The 24,708-nt window shown below is 35.0% G+C and overlaps 1 protein-coding gene across 1 annotated transcript; it reads right to left on the bottom strand.

The window, feature by feature from the left end:
* LOC127864792 (uncharacterized) lies at positions 1-17,590 on the bottom strand. The gene is made up of 2 exons (XM_052404669.1): positions 17,116-17,590; positions 1-1,027 (listed from the first exon to the last, which is right to left on the bottom strand). Exons 1-2 carry the CDS (start codon positions 17,451-17,453, stop codon positions 1-3), a joined length of 1,365 nt encoding a protein of 454 aa, XP_052260629.1. The 5' UTR covers positions 17,454-17,590.
* Between the last annotated feature and the right edge of the window lie 7,118 nt (positions 17,591-24,708).

The raw sequence follows: 24,708 nt of genomic DNA, 5'->3' as shown, positions 1-24,708 counted from the left end.
CTAGAAAATCTCTGTACATATCACACATGTTATTAAGATGAATCCACCATGATTCTTACCTGTATAATCAGCTGATGTATCTTCAAAGAGTCTGCAGACCAGTTTGCCACTCAATGTGAACTTGTACAGAGCAGTAGGAGAGCAGATATATAGGTCACCCTGGTGGTGGGCGATACCACAACATCTATATTGTAACTTAAGCTTCCTGCCTTTAGCGAGTTGGCTATGGCTTACTGTGATAAACTGGACCTCATCATGCCCAGCCACTGCAACCTCACTGGGTGTGATAAGACACATGCCCAGTTGCTTTTGCTTCACATCCAAGTGGCTCACCACACGGTACAGCTGGTTCAGAAGCTTGACTTTAACATTAAATCTGTCTGCAACCAGGACCTGTCCATTTGGGAGAGCACATACTGCTAAGATATCGCATGTAAATGAATCACTTGGCATTTTTACATTGTGCACAGACTTCCCATTCACAGTGAAAACCTTGTTTGAAAAGTTCTCTTTTATAAATATATCAGATTGTTGTATATTTTCCAGACATTTTGTACTGGCAATAAAAGAGAGTTCAGGTTTATCCAGTACTTTCGGTATGGCTACATGGAGATGGAACAATTCATAGTGAAGCCTGATGCAGCTGTTTGTCACAACCTTGAGAGGAGCTTGTTTCAGGTTTAGCTCTTCTTTCTTCTCCTTAATAGTGCTTTTCTCAAAATCTGCTAATAAATATTTGATTTTCTCACGCATGTCAATGACTGTGTATTGCATATGTTCGTGTGTTCTATTAACTGTGCTGGTTTCACATTGGAGTAAAAACGACATTATTTCCAGACGCAAACCATCAACAATAAGACTCTCATGTTCTTTGTATGAAACCTTAAGAGACTTCATTCTGTCCTTCTGATATGTCTCATAATATTTTAGTTGTGAAAGAGCATTTTCCGTACTGACAGAGAGGTTCTTGAAGTCGGTTGACTTCCCTGTGGCAGCCAGAGGTAATGGAGTTACTTGTAAACATCGTCTGAAAACAAAACAAAAAAACATGGTAGACAGTAAGTGATATAATAGTTATCAACTGGAAAAATACAAAACACTAGTCCCTTAATTATTTTAATTATAATACAAGTTTAAAGGGCCATTATAACAAAAAACAAGAGCACCGCCTTGCGGGTGCAGACCGCTCATCTATTTTCTTTTTAAAGGTGAAAGGACTCTCATTTTCAATCACAAAGGAGGGAGGGGTGGGGTGGAGTGAAGAGGGGTGTATAGTGTAAGGGTGTGGACATTTATTACCGTATACGTGCGCTTATAAGACGCATTTTTGAGACTTAAATTAATAAGTTACAGTTGGGGTCGCGTCTTATAAGCGAGATATATCGAGTTTACTGGGCTTATGCTAGCCAAGTTGGACACTTGTCAGTTGTTTTGAATCATCGCGGCAGCCATTTGCATTTTCTCTAAAGTCTGTATTGGCCCGTACCGTGTATCGGAACGCTATGTTCAGTTACCGATTTATTTGTTATAAAATGTATTGTTACTGATTTTGTTGTCTATTATTTTTAATTTGAATTTTGTTATTTTTGGGGCGTAAGACGTTATATTGTCCGTGATTATTCTTGAAAAGTTTTTATCACCTGATTGTCTGCGCGCGACGTCGTTAAATGCCATATAAATTGGCCATTATAGTTTACGTGTGTAAGCGGCAACACGATGCCAACATGCTTAAAACAACAGCAAAATCAATTCTCAGTAAACACGCTGCCGATTACGCTGCTATTTGACAAGTTTGTATCACCTGATCGTCTTTGTTCCACGTCGTTAATTTTCAATTAAGACATAATTGGCAATTAGGGTATCCTCTGAAATAAGTTACCAGTTTGCAACTGTCAATTGTTAAATAAACACGTTTATTCAGACGAACCACTAATACCGATGACACATTATTTATTAGGGGCCAACGACGGGAGCAAAGAGCGACCACATGCAATTATCCGCATATGGCTTTCTTCTTGACACGTGATTTCGATCTGCGCTTCGAAGTCTATCACTCTATTACGCGATTGGCTAATTTTATGAAAGTAGGCGTTACCTATTGTTGATAGACAATGGGCGTAAAATTTGCATAATCTAGGTAATAAAACTAAACGCTTTCAAAATATCTGCCTATTAGGTTTCAATACCTGTCAAACAATACAATTAAGATGACTGACACGATTAATTTTGCTTGTGCATTGATATTACGAACGTAATATGTTTTATGTTTGCAATTGTTTGCAATTGTTAGGGCAAATGATTAATACGCAGTTGTTAGAAATTTTGTCAATTTGATAATTATTTTTATTGCATGAATAATACTTGAAAATAAATTAAAACCCACAAATATATCATAAAAAAAAAACCAATATTATTTACTTTGTTGTTTGATTGTTTTATTTTTCAGACTTGCGTAAATTACTAATTGTATGCAGCGCAAGTTTGAAAAATTCTCAATGTTTTACTAATTGATGATTTTCTTTAACATTCTGCCATTTTTCGGCCATTTTCCGGCCGATGAATACGGCAAAATTTGACCGCGTCTTACATGCGGGTCAGTCTCAAATCCACCCATTATAAAGTCCGAAGTCGGGGTGCGTCTTATAAGCGAGGGCGTCTTATAAGCGCACGTATACGGTACATTATTTTCCAAAAATGCGAAAAAAAAAAAAAATCGGGGTGGGGGGGGGGGGGTGGGGGGGGGGAGGATTCTTGGGTGCGAAGGTTGGACGGTATTTCAAACATTAAATAATAAAAATAAATTTTTGTGTTTTTTAACCGTTTCAAAACCGTTTGGGTGGAGTCTATTGTGGTATGTCAGGTAAGAGTAGTTTTGTCAAAGTATCAATCAAATCTAATCATAAATAAAGAAGTTATGGCAATTTTAGCAAAATTTAATAATTTGACCTAGAGAGTCAAGGTCATTCAAAGGTCAAGGTAAAATTCAACTTGCCAGGTACAGTAACCTCATGATAGCATGAAAGTATTTGAAGTTTGAAAGCAATAGCCTTGATACTTAAGAAGTAAAGTGGATCGAAACACAAAATTTAACCATATATTCAAAGTTACTAAGTCAAAAAAGGGCCATAATTCCGTTAAAATTACAACCAGAGTTATGCAACTTGTCCTTTTACTGTACCCTTATGATAGTTTGCGAGTGTTCCAAGTATGAAAGCGATATCTATGATACTTTAGGGGTAAAGTGGACCAAAACATAAAACTTAACCAAATTTTCAATTTTCTAAGTATAAAGGGCCCATAATTCCGTCCAAATGCCAGTCAGAGTTACATTACTTTGCCTGCACAGTCCCCTTATGATAGTTAATAAGTGTTGCAAGTATGAAAGCAATAGCTTTGATACTGTAGGAATAAAGTGGACCTAAACACAAAACTAAACCAAATTTTCAATTTTTTAAGTATAAAAAGGGCACATAATTCTGTCAAATTGCCAGTCAGAGTTACATTACTTTGCCTGCACAGTCCCCTTATGATAGTTAGTAAGTGTTGCAAGTATGAAAGCAATAGCTTTGATACTTAAGCAATAAAATGGACCTAAACACAAAACTTAACCAAAATTTTCAATTTTCTAAGTATAAAAAGGGCACATAATTCTGTCAAAAGGCATGCCAGAGTTATCTAACTTTGCCTGCCCAGTCCCCTCATGATAGTAAGTAAGTGTACCAAGTTTGAATGCAATAGCATTGATACTTTCTGAGAAAAGTGGACCTAAACGCAAAACTTAACCAAAATTTTCAATTTTCTAAGTATAAAAAGGGCACATAATTCTGTCAAAATGCACGCCAGAGTTATTTAACTTTGCCTGCCCAGTCCCCTTATGATAGTAAGTAAGTGTACAAAGTTTGAATGCAATAGCATTGATACTTTCTGAGAAAAGTGGACCTAAATGCAAAACTTAACCGGACGCCAACGCCGACGCCGACGCCAAGGTGATGACAATAGCTCATAATTTTTTTTCAAAAAATAGATGAGCTAAAAATATACAGGCACAGCCAATAACAATGCATGTTTCTTTCATTCACAATGTTACTTTTCTAGAAGCAATACTACATGTATATTGATTATTGTTAAAATAGAAATATATAAATAAATACTTATATAGCTATCTACTGTGCGCTTGGGAAATAATGCATACCACACTGCATGAACAACACATTGTGCGTTATAATGATACTACCAGTCCATAGTAATGTCATTAATGGTATGCATGTGTATAATATAAAGCTATGTATATTTTATTTGTCATCATTTTACAAAATGACAATCTAAGTATAAATATAAATATGTTTTTGCATCATCCGTTGAAATTATGCTTTAAATATAATATTCTTCTTTTTTTAAAGGTTATATATTATGAGAACCTTATTCCTATTAACTAATCCCTTTCTTGCACAAAATGGCATAAGCTTCATTAATATATATATATGACAAAAGTGTGGTATTTGTTCATTCAAAATCGGGTCCGGTAATCAGCCCAATTCACAATGGAAACAAAAGTATGTTTTTTCCCAAAATGGAGCTAAAAAATTCCCATTATGGAGGGTTTCCAAATAAATACATTTTTTTACATCTAAATATTTTGTTCAACTTCAATTCATATAAGTTCAACCTTAGTAAATATAATACTGAAACCACTTGTATTCTCAATGTTAAGCATTTTTTAGCAAAACAACAACTTTAGTTTCAAAATTTTAGTCAAATAGCCGTAAATTTTCCCAATCCAAAGGGACCCGGCCCCATCACCAAAATGGTATGAACACTTGGAAAATTGTGTGGTATCATAGTTATTGTTAAATATTGTAAAAATTAACAATGGACTAGAACATACACACATACACTCAACCAATTCGGCACCTTTATCGTACAAATCACAAGTATATTGACAAATATTGAAAGTCCATATACTTCAGTCAAGAGAGAAATTCTTGTTATTATCTTATGTAAGGCAGGAGATGAATTTCGAGTGATTTTTCAAAAGTATACTTGATTTTAAACATGTAATCATTTATAAAACAACTTCTTTGACTCTACTAGTTCCAAAACATTTAGATCCTATTATAATTGGTTGCATCATAGCTCATACTTGACTTTCTTCTGTGTATGAATGTAGGCCTCATGCCCTATCAAAATTAATGACAAACTCATAATGAACAAAAGGGGCCCTCATGGCTCTTAAGGGCTCATCTATGTTTCTGCAAATGAATTGTGGAAGACTTCAATTGGTGGTCTATTGTTTGACCCCACTTGACCCAAAATCAAACATGGACTTTGTATTGTCAACAACACCAATCTGATCAAGTTTCATTTAGAATTAGTCATTAATGTTGCTACTAGAGTGGTTAGAATTTAGTTAAAGATATAACTTGGTGACATAGTTTCAAGATGCATGTGACACACTTTTAGACTTGGCCTAGATATTGTGAAGATGCATATTCTGATTTTTGTCCAGATTGAGTCATGAAATCTGGTCTCTGTAGTGGCACAAAGGATTTCTAATTGTTTATCTGCTAATCTACTTTCAACACACAAATGACCTAAAACTTTGAACTTGGCCTTAATGAGCACTCTTGATAGCGGGCGTATTTGCGTAAATACGCAAATTAAATTATGTAAATACGCATAACAAATATTTTGCATGCGTATCAAGTACCCTTCAAAAATGTTGATTACACATTTTTTTCTTTTCGGTCGCATACCAAATTTCCAAAAAGTAAGAGGATGTTAACCGCTTACAAAGGGAGTGAACTGTCACATAATATCGCCAAAAATTGTAGTATTTGCTGATCATACAATCTGTTTATATTTTTGGTGCTGGAAAATTGGCGTCTGCACGTGTTGGGCAACTGTTGAAATAAACATCGACGCAATACAACATTTATACGTACTTAAGCAATAACAGTGCGGCGCAGTTTGATGTACGAAAACATTGTGTTGTTCCAATATTGGAATCTATTTTGGAGGATGAATCTAAGAAGAGGGCCTGAAAGGCCCAAAGTTGCTCACCTGAGAAAACCAGATATTTTTGGGACAAATCTTCTGACCAATGAGTTACATGAAGACAGCCCCTTGAAAGCCATGTTTTTCAAGCAAACATAATAATTTTCGAACTCATCCAAGATATCATTGAGACCAATCTTCTGACCAAATTTCATGAAGACTGGACAATAAATGTGGCCTCTAGAGTGTTAACAAGGTTTTACTAAAGCCATATAAGGAAAAATGCCCCGCCCCCTGGCGACCATGTTTTTCAACCAAAGGGCATAATTTTTAACTCTTCCAAGATATTATTGGGATGAATCTTCTGACCAAGTTTCATGAAGATTGGACAATAAATGTGGCCTCTAGAGTGTTAACAAGATTTTACTATAGCCATATAAAGCCATATAAAGAAAAATGCCCTGCCCCTTGACAGCCATGTTTTTCAAGCAAAGGTTACCATTTTTAAACTCATCCAAGATATTATTGGGATAAATCTTCTGACCAAGTTTCATGAAGATTGGACAATAAATGTGGCCTCTAGAGTGTAAACAAGATTTTACTTTAGCCAAATATAGCCATATAAGGAAAAATGATCCCTCATCCAAGCTTTAGTGAAGGATGAGGGACATTATTTATAGTAAAGCCGGAGGCTTGAGCATGTATACTGAGCATATCGGGATGACGATATCAAGTGATCCGCATTTTAAACGAACGCTTTAAACACGTGACTCACCCGGATGTTCAACCCGTTTCTTACCATTCTTTAAAACAAAGTTTTGTTGCTTCAAAAAAGCACAAGAGCACAAAGGGTAGGGAAAAAAGAGTTGATAAACTCCAATCAACCATAGACAATCTTTTTAATAACTATCTCAGACCAATTAATATAATTTCATAAAAAGGGAGGGAGTATACATGCTCAAGCCTCCGGCTTTACTATAAATAATGTCCCTCATCCTTCACTAAAGCTTGGATGAGGGATCATTATTTTCCGTAAAGCCTACGGCTTTCACATGTATACTGAGCATCTTTAAATCAAGCAACAAAACCAAAGACACACACAATAGTAACAGTTAGGTACATGTATCTTTTACTAAAGAAATACATACTAAATAAACAAAAGTCTTCGAGCCCAAAAATAACAAACATGTATGTCATAATAAACATACTTATAAACCATTAATGGACAAAACACTACATACATTTTCATTGCAGTTTCAACCCACTTAAAACAAATTGACACAACTGTTTAGACACAAAATCTGCATAAAAAAACTTCAAATAGTCGTTTATAGTAATTACTTACTACCAAATACAGCGTCATTAAATGACACTGCTTTCTCTTCCACAGTTCTATAATAGAATTTATAAAAGTTCTTATCGGATTTCCAGTCTGCAGTTTTCAAAATATCTACTACAGAACACCCTTTATTATAAGCTGCAGAGGTAGCTGCAGATCTAAACGAATGAGCCTTAAAAATACCAATGTCTATGCCAGAAAGTTGTAAAACTTCCCTAAGCCATCTTGCCACAGTACTGGTGGTGACAGATTTATAGGTTACATAAGACACTAATAAATTATTTGCCTTTCTTAAGGCTTCAGTACACTGTACATAAAACAACACTGTATGCATAACACACAATTTCTCATCATGAAAATGTTCTAAAACTAACTGATAATTATTATGCTTATTTGTGGTTTTAAGATGATTAGGAAATACAAAATAAACCTTATTATTACTTGTCTTCATATACTCAAGATTAAGTGACACTAAAGTCTGAGCCCTTGGGGCACACGATAATGCTATTAAAGCAGACACCTTAAGGGTCAACATTTTCATAGACAATTTATTTAATGGATACAAAGTCCGTAAAAACTTGAGAACAGTACTCACATCCCATGTGAACCTATATCTAGGAAGAGCTGGACAAATATTAAATATCCCTTTCATAAATTTAGTAATCAAAAACACATTAGAACACCAAGTGTTACCAAAAAATGGTAATGTCTGCAATAACATGGCCTTATGAGTATTTAACACTGAATAAGATTTTTTATCCTTATGAAGGTCATACAAATAAGATACTACTACACCTTCAGTTGTTTGAAAGGGACTGAAAGCCCTTGAATAACACCATATAAGTACCACTTTTCCCAGGCCAAACCGTATTGCTTTCTGGTCCCTGGCTTCCAGGCTGACAGGATAATATTCGCAGCTCCTCGTGAAACTTCCCCACTCGCCAACGACTGCCAGATAAAATAACCACGACCATCTTCAGCGATCGACTTAGAGGGTGCACCATGCTGTTGTGGGGAAGAAACAACAGGTCCAGATGCCTTGGTAACCTGACTAGCAAAGAGATTAGATTAGACAATACCAAGGGATACCATGATTGGCTTTTCCACTCGGGACAAACTAAAATTGCCTGATCTACTTCATCAGAAATAATCTTATTAACTATTTTGCTGATCAAATTAAATGGTGGAAAAATATATGGCTTCATTTCTCTCCAAGACATAGAAAAAGCATCAACACCATAAGCTCCTGGTTCTGGGAACCATGAAACGAATTTATCCAATTGTTTATTCAGCCTGGATGCAAAAAGGTCTATGTCTGGCTGAAAAAAGTGTTTACAAATTCTAAAGAAAATATCAGGTTTTAACATCCATTCCGTAGAATTTGAAAAATTTCTAGAATAGAAATCTGCTTTAATATTAGTCTTTCCCGGAATATATATTGCTGAAATAAAAATATTTCTCTCTAAACACCATTCCCAAATGCGTTTAGCTAGACAATCCATAGGGAGTGAATTCATTCCTCCCATATCTGTAACATAAGACACAGCAGAAACATTATCACTTTGAATCTGAATGTGAATATCATGGTAACGAGAAAATAAGGATTGCAAAGAATAAAAGATAGATAATAACTCCAAATAATTAATCGAATGTATGCATTCTTCTTCACTCCATCTACCATTAGCATGTTGTTCACCCTCTGCCAGAGAACAACCCCAGCCTTCCAAAGATGCATCAGTTGCTAAGCGATACAAAATATCCTTTTGCCTTATAATCTTTCCGTTTCTAGAGACAGCATACTTGACCCACCATTTTAACTCATCCTTACTTTCATTACTTAACTCGATAACATTATCAAAGTCATTGGTATCTCCAAGCCCTTTCAACTTATCGCGCTCAAGACATCGATAATGCAAAGGCGCCTCAAGAATTGCAAAAAATGCATTAACTAGTCTGCCTATGAAAGAAGCAATTTCACGTACTCTCACATGCCTAGTATGCAATAAAGTTTCAGCATCAGTCACAATCCTCTGTATTTTCTCAACTGTTAAAAACACCATAAACTGGACAGAATCGATAACAAAACCAAAAAATACTATTTTCTGAGAAGGATGTAACACTGACTTATCAACATTTATAGTGAATCCCAACAATCTCAACGTGTCTAGAATCCTGTTTGAATTCTGTAAACAGATCTCTTTAATTTGATGCATATTAATTGAATCATCAATATAATAAGAACATCTGATTCCCATAAATCTAAACCAAGCATAAATTGGCCGTAAAATTTTTGTAAATAATTTTGGTGCTGGGGATAACCCAAACGGCAGACATACAAACTTGTAGAGAGCTCCATTCAATCTGAACTTCAAAAACTTTTGATCATGTTCATGTATGGGTACTGAAAAATATGCATCCTGCAGATCTATACTCGTAAAATAATCATCCTTCTGAATGAGATCCAAAACCATTTTAAACGTCTCTTGTTTAAAGTGCTCATAAACAATAAATTCATTTAAATATTTCAAATTAATTATTGGTCTATACTTTCCATTAGGCTTAGGCACTATAAAAATAGTAGAAATAAACTGATTGTCTTCATCACTTGAACGTACAATCGCTCCTTTTTTAAGTAAAACATTGACTTCCTCATTAACAATTTGTAATTGGCCAAGACTAAATGGAATTTCATTTGGAATGACATATTGAACCAGTTGAGTATGAAATTCAATTTTATAGCCAGAAATAGCTTGTAAAATCCAAGAATCTTGTGTAAATTGCTCCCATGCTTGCACATGAAACTTCAATTTTCCCACAGTACTCACCACTAGTTTTTTGACTGGTCTGCCATAGTAACAGTAGCAGTGGGGAAAGTGGATCTCCCTCTTCTATTGGCACCAAATGATCGAGATGCCCCTCTGTATGAACCCCTTTGAGGGTATGGTGTGAACCTCATGGCATGAGAGGGTTCAAAACCTCCAGTGAAGGTAGCAGGATAAAAACCTCTACCCCGAGAGCCTCTAAAGGGTCTTGCAGAGTACCCTCGCCCTCGCATTCTCATATCCTTTCCCAAAGAAACACCATTGTCACAATTCTTAATCTCTTTGCTAATGTCGTCACCAAACAACATTGAGGAAACCGGTGTGTTAATATTACAAAGGTTGGAATACTTTTTGTTTATGTTTGGTCTAATCATATACCTGCGTCTAAGAGACAGGTTATACTGTACTTGGCCCATTATTGTCATGATGTCAGAAACTAATGTCCTAGCTTCAGGACTACTTGAAATCTGAGTTTTAAACATCTCCGCCAACTTAATCATAGGCACAATTCCTGTTGCTGCCAAATTCTGGATCTCTACCATTCCCCGATCTTGTGACCTTGCTCTTTTGTCTAAGACTTTCCAAAGTTCATTATTAACCAAAGGTGCTCCAAGATTGACACAATTTTCTGGCAGTTTATACTTAGCCACAATTGAATCAGTGTCACACTGAGCAGAACAAGCAGTGTTTATCAACTTAGCCAAAGATTGGGAAATGGCAGCTCCCTTTTCAGGTACCCTTAACTTTGGCAAATCCCAAAAATCCTCTGAGGTAGGATTATCATCCTTACCGTCAAACAAAGCTGCTGAAAAATCAGCTCCAATATTACTGCTATTATTGTTATTGTAATCTAATTCTACATCATTGTCACTTTGATCATGGTCAAATTGCACATGGATGTTTGGCAAATGATCTAAATTTTGGCCATACTGAGCAATGTCATCATTTTCCGTGACCACGTCAACAGAACCAAGTCCAAGAGCCACTTTCAGATTGTCAATTTCCTGCTTGGACAATTTAGAAAAATCCAACACATTTGAACTTGATTTTGAATTTGTACATGTACTTGTAGAAGCTGACGACTTATTTCTGTCAGTCTTTTTTACTTTACTTTTAATTGTACATTTATTGTTGGCACTCTTCGTACCAACTGCCTTGCCTTTCGTTTTATTAGTAACATTAGTAACTACAGACTTTAATGTCTTTTGTGGAGCCACAGGCGAAACACATTCATCAGACCCGACTCCCGAAAATTCAGTGTCTTCTTCGAGCGAAAGCTCGTCCTCCATTTTATCTCTTAATTGTTACCAAAAACAAATAAAATACTAGGACTACGTCCTTAGTAAGGCAATAGTAAACTATTTAAACAAATAAATCAAAATATTTCAACGGGTAATTACCTTGCTACACAGCAAAATCGACCGAACCACTCGATAACACGCCAAAACGATTAATGGTAAGAAACGGGTTGAACATCCGGGTGAGTCACGTGGTGTTTAAAGCGTTCGTTTAAAATGCGGATCACTTGATATCGTCATCCCGATATGCTCAGTATACATGTGAAAGCCGTAGGCTTTACGGAAAATAATGTCCCACCCCTTGGTAGCCATGTTTTTCAAGCAAACATAAGCATATTCAAACTCAACCATCATATCCAGAAAACACATGTTCTGGCCAAATTTCCTGAAGATTGGACCAAAAATGTGACTTTAGAGTGTTCACATGTTTTCACTAAATACATATTGAGGAAACTGCCCCGCCCCCTGGTGGCCATGTTTTTTCATAGATTTGGACCATTTTCAAACTCGTCCGAGATATAAATGAAACCAATGTTTCAACCAAGTTTCATGATGATTGGGCAAAAATTATTACTTCTAGAGTGTTCACAAGGTTTCTCTATAGCCATATTAGGAATACTGCCCCACCCACTGGCGGCCATGTTTTTCAACGAACTGAAACCATTTTTGAACTCAACTTACATATCATTTAGGCAAACCTTTTGACAAAGTTACATACAGATTTGGCATCAAATGTGACTTTTACAGTGTTCACAAGGTTTTTCTTTTTTTTTACCTAGTGACCTAGTTTTTGACACAGTTTCAAACTCAGTCGAGGTATCAATGGGACAAGTGTTCTGACCAAGTTTCATGAAGATCGGACAATAAAGGCCTCTAGAGTGTTCACAAGGCAAAATGTTGACGACGCACGATGCACAACGGACAAAAGGTGATCCCAAAAGCTCACCATGAGCACGTTGTGCTCAGGTGAGCTAAAAAGAAGCATGACAGCCAGAAAGCGAAGGACAAAACGTTATGCGAATAAAAAGCACTGTTTCCGTGGCTTCGTACTTCAATATATGACGACTGCAAACGACTCCATAAAATGTGAGCTTTGCAAAAATGCGTGTTAAGTTCTTATCATAATTGGTTGCATAATAGCCCAGACTTGCCTTTCTTCTGTGTATAAAGAATGTAGGCCTTATGTCATATTAGAATTAATGACAAACAAACAAACAAACCAAAGGGGTACATCATGGACCTTAAGGGCTTATCTGAGTTTCCTGGACATGAATTGTATAAGACTTCAATTAGTGGTCTATTGTTTGACCCCACAAGTTGACCCAAATTCAAACATTGTAATTGTATTGTCAACAAAAACACTATGATCAAGTTTCATTAAAAATGAGTCATAAATGTTGCCATTAGAGTGGTAAGAATATAGTAAAAGATTTGACCTGGTGACATTGTTTCTAGACGCATGTGATCTACCTTCAGACTTGGCATAGATAGTGTGAACATACACATTCTGTGTTTTGTCCAGATTGAGTCATGAAATCTGGTCTCTGTAGTGGCACAAATGATTTGTTATTGTTCATCTGCTAATCTACTTTCTACACGCACATGACACAAACATTTGAACTCAGCCTTGACACATATTCAGGATGCAGGATTACATGACTTTATGGGGTTCACAAATTGATGTTAATGGATGTTAACACACCGGTAAGTCGTGCTTTTTTCCATATAACTTTTAAAAACCATTTTTCAGAAGAATTTCAACTAGTGCATAAAAGATAAGTTTTATGTGGTTAATGGCAATGTGAAAAACATCGGAATTACTTTATTTAATAAGCCTGCGTTCTTAGCCAACCATTTGATTTGTAATGGATTCATATACATGGTTGTGCTGCATGCAACGTGAAGTTCTGGCACTGATTTCAGGCGTATTCAATGATGGAGTTTTGTATGCACATGAACCAGATTCATACTTGGCCTTACTATTGTCTGGCACTGATTTCAAGCGTATTCAATGATGGAGTTTTGTATGCACATGAACCAGATTCATACATGAAATATCAAAAGGGGTCATCTGCCAGTCATGATCAATGTACCTATAAAGTTGAACCTAGGCCTAAGCGTTCTTGAGTTATCATCCGGAAACCATCTGGTGGACGGACCGACAGACAGACCGACGGACGGACCGACATGTGCAAAACAATAATCCCCCTCTTCTTCGAAGGGGGGCATAAAAATATTCTGAAAACTCTTAATGAAGATCGGTCAAACCAGACATTCCCAAAAGTATTTAAAGGTCACAGGACATTGGGTCCTGTTGACTTAAAAAAAATGTACGACCAGACTGGGATTCATAAGACCTATACATCACGTCATCAACTCAAATTTATTGACATAATGATTATTGGGACAAGAGCTGTCACCATAGGATGACATATGCCCCCTATAAACACTTTGATAGAAGTTTTCAAAACATAAACGCATATTTCGAAACCTAAACACGGACCCTAAGTTCAAGGTCAAGGTCACAGGGGTCAAAATGTTGTGGCATATGGAAAAGCCTTGTCCATAATTATACACATGCATACCAAATATGAAGGTTACATCTGAAGCGACATAGAAGTAATGAGCATTTTTCGAAACCTAAACGCATAGTGTGACGGACAGAAAGACGGACAGTGCGATCACTATATGCCCTCCTCCGGGGGCATAAAAATGAAATGAAAAATAAACACAGCACTGAACAATTAACACTAACAAATCACAACACAATCACAGTATTCTTAAGAAAAATATTTAAACCAAAATGAAGTTAAAGACAATGCAAGTGTTCAATTGAAAATTCAGTAATTGTATACTGGCATGCACATTTCTGTGAACACCAATGTTTTCACTGATGCTGATAGTAAAGTGTCACAATGACTGAAGGATGTAAATAAATTATTTCTACATAAAAACCTTTATACCTGAAAGGACTCAATGAAGTACCTCAAACAATTTAACACATGTTGCTAGTAATTACATAATTTTACAGACTAAGTTTTTAAAGCAATTCAAGGTATTTACAATATTTCAATAACATGCATTTCACGGTCTGGAAATTATATGAAAACTCAGAATTAAACTACAAATATAAACAAACCAACCACAAAGATATAAAAATCAATGAAAAAGCACTATTAAGCGTAAATTAATATCAACATCAACTGTATTAAATACCCGAATACAACGATCTGAGTTGCAGAACGTGTTTTGGTTTAACAGTAAAACCTATTGACACATTTACTTGCATAGGAGAAAGTGTTCGGTGCGCATGTGCAGTAACATTTCATGACTGTTAACAAAAAACGAGGTAATTTGTACTGCTCATATTTCATTCAAGCTCGCTTTTTAGTTTCATGTTTTAATTCTATGAAATAAATAAACTTTTGCTCTTTAATTATTTACTGGACATGTGAACCGACAAAGCATTTTCAATCGGACCTGTTTTAAAAACTTTGGTCAGGTACGACAGTTCGGCACATTAAAGAAAGAATGCGAACAATGCTTTTGTTGTATAGAGTTGAAAAACTGTTGTTTTTTTTTCAATTTGACTATGTGACCTACATTTTTTATCTCACATAGCCCAGTTTCAAATTTGGCAGAAATATCATAGTGCCTCAATTTATGTTCTTACCAAGTCCAATGAATATTGGGCAATACATGTGGTGCCTCTATAGTTTTCATTAGCTAATTGTTGGACAGACAAAGAACAATCAACATAAAGAGATCAGGCTGAGAAAAGCTCACCGTGAGCAGGTTAAGCTCAAGTGAGTTAAGAAATGCAGACTCGTACATTCAGCCATTAAGTGTGACGTATCCTTCATAAATTGGGTAAAGGAATACATGCATCCGACATACAGGCAGGTTGATTTAAGGTTTTTTTCTGAAACAAAGCTCGCATTGCCGCATGGGAGTCATTACATTATTTATGAGAAATTTACTGCTTATTAACTGTTGATTGTCACAGCTTTGGGTCCATCATGATTATTGCATTTACCATTTTGACTTGAAACAACAAAGAAAGAGTTATTTAGTCATTTCAGGGAAGGACTTTTTACACTATGTTTTTTGCTGAAATATGGCCAATATCTTGTAATCCATATACTTGAACCATTGAAGAGTTATTTGTTAACAAACTCAAATTAACAAATTAAAGCTGAACAACAAATTGTACACATGCACTGATTTGGAAATACTTATGCAACTTATATTACAATAATCCAAACAAATTAAAACGGATGATGGTACAGTTGATTTCGCTTAATTGAATAGCCCATTTGTCACGTCCGAATATTCAATTATCCGGAGTATTCAATTATACGGAATAAGTTATAGTTTCAAATGTTATCACTAACTGGGTGTAATCCTCCTGGAAATTGTACTTCTCATGCATAATCAAAACATCCTTTCGACACGTAAAGCGTTTAAAAAAAGTTAATATTGGAATTTAATATTGAATCCATTATAAATATAATATAAATGTTTTGTTGAATTCCCAAATGAGAATACAAATTTTGTAATCCAAAACACACTTTCTAGCTTTAAATAAAACATCCACATGTATTTCCTAATGCCCCCAACAAAAAGCTAGCGAAAACTATGCAGCAATGTACAAAGTTATGCCATACGGTGCGTGTAATGATTTTTCCTATTTTCATTTTATTGCTTACCCAACGCTTACGCTAGCAACATCTATTGCTCATGTATTGTCCTGGTAAAAAGCGCGCGAAAATAAGCGTGGGTGTATATACAATGTCGAAGGAAAACTTTGTAGCGAGGTGAATGCTGTATTTTTGACGTTACGCTCTTTCAGGTAGTTTAGTATTGAAACAGATAATGTACTGTGTACTGATTTACCGGAAAATCTGGTCAATACTGGATTTAATTTTGGTTATTGTGAAAACATGATCAGCAGTGTTAAGACTCCGATGTTTTGACAAATGTGTGCGTTTTCGATTGTTTGACATCATGTTTAGATATGATTTACTGTGACGCATTTGTGTAGGTTTATATACACGAACTGAGAATATAGTGTAACATTCCATCACCTATATATTGCAAACTGTCGAGCAAGACATGTCAACAGTTTGTTTCTAATCAGCAACACACTCTTTTATTGTTTCTAAGCGACAACAAACTGTTGAAGTGTGTTACTCGACAGTTTGCATTCGAAAGTTTGCACCGGACTGCACACGGGAGACTCCAGTGTTTGCATTGTACCTGCTTGCATACTACACCTGTTAGTCACGTGACGCTTGACAGATGGTGCATACATGAATGGTGTGAAATGAAAACAAAGGCAGTCAATTGAGCGTGTCTGTTGAAATCGTCGATACGATGCATATCCTTGGAGATTTATGACATTCTTTGCTGGTTTATAGTGTGGATTAGAGTGTTCAATAGAAAATGAGCTATTCAATTAACCGAAATACGCCATATTTCCTATCAGAATATGTGGAATTTTTACAACGGGAAGAGATGCAAATGGTTTGGTGTTTTCAATTTCTATTCAATTAACTGAATTATTCGATTATCCAATATTCAATTAAGTGGAATCTACTGTAATTGAATTATACAATGCAATAATTTATACTGATATAAAATAAGCAATAATTTAAGCTACCTGTGATTAAGCTCAACACATTTAGAGCAGCACAGATGATTGTGGTCCGTGCAGTAATTTGTTAACTTTTCACCCTTGTGTATGGCACATGCTAAAAGAGAAGTCTCCATCTTCTTAGAAAGTGGCCACTTCATTATTTCATCCTTTCCATAGGGAGATTTTTTATAAAACCACCAACCATGCTGTCTGTGGGAGTTTATACATGTTCTACAGAAGTATTTAAGACATTTTTCACAGTAAAAATCTGCATCTATTTCTACAGACCGCTCTTTTTCGCAGATTGTACAACAATAATATTTAACCACATAAGAATTTCTAGAAATTCCAGATGCGGCCATTTTGATAATTCACTTTCAACAAACAAGATTTTACAATCTGAAATAACTTGAAATAGTTATGTCCAAGCATATGTTTACAATACACACACACACACACACACAAGTGATATGAAATTTCTAACTGAACAGCACCCAAGTTAACCATCAAATGGCGCTTGTATGATAGAGGTTAACAGTGTAACTACATGTATGTATACTGTCACATGACTATTGGGTAATGTGTGTTTTGATTACTTGAGTTTAAACTGTACCAAAAGAGCTGTATAGATAAAACCTTTAAACCAGATTGTTTAAGACACCACATTTTTAATTGCTCTAATAAATGACATGTTATGAACATGGAATTATAATGATAAAGCAGGTTCTTACATAAACCAATGTTATTAAAATATCAGATCCTTTTCGTCATACAGTATTTACAAGAGGGCCATGATGGCCCTGAATCGCTCCACTGTTTTTTATGCGAAAAAAACGTTTCAATGCGCATGGTTTGAAATGTACTCAAGCATGTGACTGTCTCTTTCTATCCCTTGTCCCACTGGGTTCTTAAAGTTGGAAGGGTGAGCATTTTTATGTATGGAAAATGTTACCAAAGTTTTAACTAAACAGACTTTAAAGCCCGAGAATTGTCGCACAGATCCTTTGCTTATCGCGTAGGTACATTTATCTCTCCAAAAGATATTGTCGTTTTTTCTATTTCACATATTTTTAGATGCTAAAGATCAAATCTACGCATGTTCGACAAGATTAATGAAAGTTCCTTCATTCAATCATGAATCTTTTCCCATTAAATAACAAAAAGTATATGTAGGTTTCAAAGTTTCTGTTACTTATATAGTTCATGACATATGCAAAATATCTAATGACGTAGATCCCCTGAACATAACTTCATTCTTGAAGCATTAGTGAGTATAGCAGGATTGTTAATTTGGTGAAGAAATTGTTAATTGTACAAAGAAGATATTTGCCAGAGGAAACATAAAGTTACGAGTTTTTTTGGTTCAGGTTCATGAGGTGCCGAAAGGCAGTGGGAATGATAACTTTGTAGAGGTTGTTTGTTACACAAAGTAAATATTTATGAGACAAAAATTTGAATAATAATTCATCAAGATGTTGCGATCATGGCAACACTAGTTATATATGGCGTGAGGTTTAAAGAGATATCATGACAAACAATTAGCTTGACCTAACTTTCCTTTACCTTTTCCATCTGACGTTCCAATAGACCATAACTCCTTCTGAAGAGTTTGTTTTCGTTTTGAAAACAGGACTTCTAGTTTCAAAAAGGAGAAATTGCTCATTATGAGCAATTTCTCCTTTTATCACAATTTTTTTTATCCCACCCAGCCACTTTATCAATAGTCCTTTACATTATTTCTCGTCTGCAATCTCTTTCAATTTGGGGCAGTCCAAAATGTGTCATTTGGTAAAGGGTTAACATTTATGGATAGTTAACATGTTGGTCTACCTTTCACGCTCGACACGTATGCATTTATCTCTTATAATTAAAAAGTTATTCCAAGTGTATTTCGATAAACTTTTAGTTTGAGACGAAAATAGTTTATTTATTCCATATCCAATAAATAGCAAAAACACATAAACATGCAAACTTCCTGTGGCCATGTTTTTTGACGAATCAAATTTTCTTGAACATCTTTTTAATGGGAGCCTTAAAGGGATCAATTTGGCCCCAGGGGCATAATTTGAACAAGCTTGGTGGAGAACTATAAGATGTCACTTCATACCAAATTTGGTAGCCCTAGGCCCTACGGTTATGGAACATAAGCATATGTTCAGTTTTTTTACCCCCGGGTCAAGGTCAAATTTAAGCCCAGGGGAATAATTTGAACAAATTTGGTAGAGGACTATTAGATGTCATTACATACCAAATTTAGTAGCCCTATTCTCTATAATTATGAACAAGAAGATTTTTAAAGTTTGCACAAAATAGGCCTTATTTAAGCATATGTTCATTTTTGTGACCACCGGGGCAGGGTCATATTTGACCCCAGGGGCATAATTTGAACAAACTTGGTAGAGAACTTTAAGATTTTAATACATACCAAATTTGATAGAAATAGGCCAATGGTTATGGACAAGATTTTTTTTTAAAGCAGGGCCCTTGTTTGGCACTTTTTACCGTCGAATATCGGCGGTTCCCCCATGAAAAAAGTATATTTTACGTAGATCATGTTTGAAGGGTTAAACAATGAATGATCATCAGCAGGTTTCTAAGTATATAACATTCCTGCCAATCCCTCTTCGAGTAATATTTACGTCTACCTTTTATCTTGATTAACATCACAGGCATCAGGGTGTTAAAGTTTATTACACATGATGTACCACATAGGCGTTTTATATTCAAATGAAGCACATGATCACAAAAGCCAATAAGAAACATACAAATATTATTTAACACAAATAATGCTACATTTATGAATATAATCAGTCAATATGTTAGGCTCGAATGGTATAGCAAGACGGTAAACGCTTTTATTTCCTTTGTAAAAATTATAGTTCAAATTCTTCTTCAGACAGTGATTTAAAAAGAAGAAAGAAAGAACACACATACGTTGCTCCCCTGCCAGTTTATAATGCACAAATCATAATAAGTTTAACCAAAGTAAGCATATTTGTATTATGCACGAGAAATTTAAGTTGTAACCTATGTTATTATTGTTTATAACAATCAATTGATATATTTAATATTCTAGTCTGATCGGGATATATGCTAATCCAACCTCATGGCATATTCACATTATTCAGGGATGGGTTGCAATATTCTACCAATAATTTACAACATGAACTTACAACATAAGTAATAGATGACAAATGATAGCAGGAATACTATTAAGGGTTTCAGAAAGTATTTTCTGTTTGCCACTGGGTTCAAACTATTTTATGCGCTAAATGTGAGGCATCTTTTTTAAGCAAATGTATAAAGAGTTCCTGACCAAAATCAAAGTAATATTACTTTTAAATCATCAACGTATTGGCATACACCAAGAAAGTTGTAGAATATTTGCGGGAAACATAAGAATTTTGAGGAAAACTTGTGATGTGAAATTTCCGAATGGTAACAGAAATTACCGATCGTCGTTTTTCCGAAAAACAGCATGTCGCAGTTTTCAAAAAACAAATGACTGCACCCAAATATTTTAATGTTACTGACTATAACGGGTTGATACATGTATGATTGTGTTTCTCTTTTAATAAAGTGAAGTGACAATTTCAAGGTCGATTCATTTGAAATATGAAGGATATTCGGTCCTTTGGCCTTTGGCTATAAATATATCAGTACAATTTGAAATTTCCAAAACCAATCCGAAAATATTGGAAGACACAAAATTTAATAAAAATTCTTATGTTTTCCTTAAATATTCTACCACTTTTCTGTTACCAATAAATGGATGTTTTTCAAGCAATAGCAAATTGATTTCAATCAGAAACACTGCCTATAACCGCAAAAACAAATATTCCAATCTTTTTGGTTTACAATTTTTGTGATGCAAATAGCTTGCATGTAGCATGGAATTGAATGTTCTGTCAGATTAGTGTTTCGACTTTCTGGAGTGGGGAATTTCGGACTGTTTTATCCAACAAGAAAAGAGCTCTTAAACGTTAGTTAGACTCATGCAAAGTGAAGTAATAAAGAACCAATTTTTGTAAACAACCCAAATGTGACCTCCCTTGTTGGATCATGCTACATTTGGAAACGGAATGGACATATACGAGTAATGCCAGTCCAAGGGAGATAACTCAAAATTAAAATTTCTACCAAACTTCTCTGTTTGTCCAGGAATTATTACTTAATTCACTTCATGGAATTGTAGAAGTTCTTAATGTCTTTATTAAACTGAAATACATACTGCATATACTTTAAGACATGCACTAAAGTCATAAACAATCATGATGTAATGTTTGATATAAATCTATGGAATTTATGGAATTCAAAATAATTTGACCGAGTTTAAATACTGGTGATAAATAACAGGCTTGATAATGATATGATAATTGCTTAGAACAACTTAGAAACAACTTGCTATTATCTGCGTTTAATAAAAAATTGTCTTAAACTTCAATGTTCAACACAAATTTTCAACACACAGTATTACATTTGTAAATGTGGATTTCTTCTCAATTGGGTAAGGACTGTCAAAAGCCAAAAGTGGTACTTAAAATGACAGGCAACACACATTTGACAACAGACAATGACGGATCACAATACCCCATACCTTAGAACTTAAACCATAGTTCAGCACGCAATCTGTGATTCGGCTGCATGCCACTGAGGCTGTGGCTGTTATTTAAATATAGTTGATCTTACCTGACAAGACTTGGCTTGTAATTCTTGACTTGACAACTATCCCAGCCGCAGTCACTTCCACCTCAACGAGTTGGAGGTAAGTACAGGTCCAGTGGCTGACTTGAGTTCAATTCCTGCTGCTCACTTGACAACTATTCCAACTCAAGTCACTTCCACCAAGACATGATGGAGGTCCGTACATGTCTAGTGTCTTGATTTAGTTCTGGTACCACTTTACTCACTAGACTACTATTCCAAGCAGTCAATGTCACCAAGACACTGGATCTTGTCAGTAGATTTCCAGGATCTGATTTAAGTTCAATTATTAATTCTGTTGCTCAACAGAAACTATAACAACTACACTCACTTCCACATGGACAGGAAACAGGTAAGTAGATGTCCTGTGTCTGGCAAGAATTCCATTTATTCTCAATACCCACAGAACATCTTTCACTGACTGACCAATCTGTCTCCAGAACATCAACTGTGAATATACAAAAACAAAAATGAATGAGATAATGAATCTGATTTTTTGTAAGTAAAATTATTTGTAAAGAAATCCATTTTGTTCACTACATACATGTACTAAGTAGACCACCTGTTAGGGCAAAAAGTGCACCTAAAAGATAAGCAGGTTTTTGCAAAAATTCATACCTGTATCTACATTGTATTTATATTCTTTATTAAATACCAAACACTACTTTGAAATCATGAATCATAGGATAAAAAATGTTCCAACTCTTATTATGTTGAGTGTTGTTTTTTTCAAATGTTTGTATAGCTCGATTAAATAAGATTTCAACAAGAGCTGTCAAAGGACAGCGCGCTCCACAATTCCAGTGCTTGACAGTATAACTTAAGCCATCATGGGGAAATTGTTCATATTCAATAATTTATTAGACGATCTTTCAAAAATAAAAAAAGGACAATTTATATGTTGTCTATTTCATAGGTTATTAATTGGTTTGAGGCAATTAGAGATTTTCCAGTTTAAATGAAAAAGTACATGTTATAAAAATGGTGAATAAAATCAAAACAAGGCCGGTGACCGACCCTGTATTTTTATTTCATTTTTCATATAGAACGGGCAAAAGCCCCACAAGCGGGCGTTGACCGTTCATACATATGTAAATTTAGACATAAAATTACATAAGAATACCACATAATTATGGATGCGTCTCAAAAACATTTGCCACGCGACATATATTTTCGCGATGCTATTTATGACTTTGAACAAATCAAAAACACTTTGACACCGTTCCAGAATTAAGACATTACTCAATTATCTCCCCTGAATACTCTTCTTCAGTGGGTATAAACCGAAGACTGGTTCACTACATCAGGGCCCTCACACTACTTTGGGGGAAGGGGTCCACAGCCCTTTGAAGGGGGAATTTTCGCGGCGTTTCCTTTTTGGGGGATTTTTTTACTTACTCTCTCATTATTTCATTTGTACATGTTTGCACTATATTCATTGCATTTTTCATAATTTAGTATGTTTGAAAAGATTAAATTGAAAAAGAATTGAGATATAATAATCATGAGACACATCTTTCTATTAAAAAAAAAACACCTTTTTTTTTTTTTAGGGGGACTTTTTACCCCCAAAAGGGGAAAAAAGTATACTTTTCAGGTGGGGGACTGCAGCCGAAATTCGGTGGCAGATTTGATAGATTGAGGGCCCTGTACATATAGTGACAGTCTGTACCAAACACAATTTACGTGAACATAACCCGTCTTAAATATATTGCAGAATCTCAGATTTCTGTCAAATTTATTTGCTTTGATATTTTCCATATCTTATTGTTATTATTATCCTGACAAATCACAAACGCTTGTTTAAAAAATATTTGTTTTAAACATTAAAGTTGGCAACTCTATCCTTCCAGTATTATAGCGGTATTTCAATAACGACACCCTACTCAGTTTATTTCTCACAATATGTGACGCATTTTACATTCGCTCTCAGAAAGAAGTTTTACGTGTGATCATGAGCAAAATTCTGGTAAGTTGTCGTTGTTATCTACCAGAAATACATTTATTCACAAAATTTAAAAATATTCCGATCTAACTTTTTAGTCTTTTAGCTTTTATTTTTAACGTATTTACACCTTGTCTGCTTGCACTTTACCGATATCCTGAAATGTTACATATCACTATGATTAGTTTAGGCCTAAAACCACAAAATCCGATACCTTTAGATTTTCGTACCACAATCTTACGTAAAAAATCTTCCAGATTCGAAATCAACAAAAAACAAGACATTTATAAATGGTCTGCATTATTGATCAAATTTTAAGAAATTTTGTTAGTTTTACGTTTTTAGAAGCTGTTCTGCGAAGGCAAGAGCTGGGCATCATACAAGCCATTCTATCCAGCAAAACTGACAGTTTTGGTTTACAGAAATCAACAAAGGAGGGATTCCTGAACTATCAACATTTTCAAGCTATACACACAGTTATTATCTGTGGTGATCTTTATTGGTTCTGTTGGTTTACTTGGATGGAACATGTGTGAACTTTTATAGAACTTTGAAAAGTCTATATATGACTATCTATAAACAAAAATCAGCTATGGTATAATAAGATCAGATGTGCAAACAATGTCAAAGGGTTGTTAAATTAACAATTTGAAGGCAATAATGCTGAAATAATATGAAATTTCCCATGCAAATTTTGTCTGTATATCGACAAGTGTCTGCCAATAAATGTCAAACCAGTAATACAAAACTTACCACAAGTATGCAAAAGTACTAAGTACCTGTGATCATTTTTAGTAAGATAGTGTAATTCTAAACAGTAGCAAATAGTTTGTTTAGTAAATGCATAATGCAATTAATATGGTTTCCATTCTATTGTGTAATTAATAAATTGGTTGTTACTTGTCAATCCATGATAAATGTTTTATGGCTAGTACAAAACCAGCAATGTTAATTTTGTAAAAGGTAAT

This window comes from Dreissena polymorpha, chromosome 1 (genome assembly GCF_020536995.1).
Source record: "Dreissena polymorpha isolate Duluth1 chromosome 1, UMN_Dpol_1.0, whole genome shotgun sequence".
NCBI classification, from domain to species: domain Eukaryota; kingdom Metazoa; phylum Mollusca; class Bivalvia; order Myida; family Dreissenidae; genus Dreissena; species Dreissena polymorpha.
This window is presented reverse-complemented; position numbering and strand designations above follow the sequence as displayed.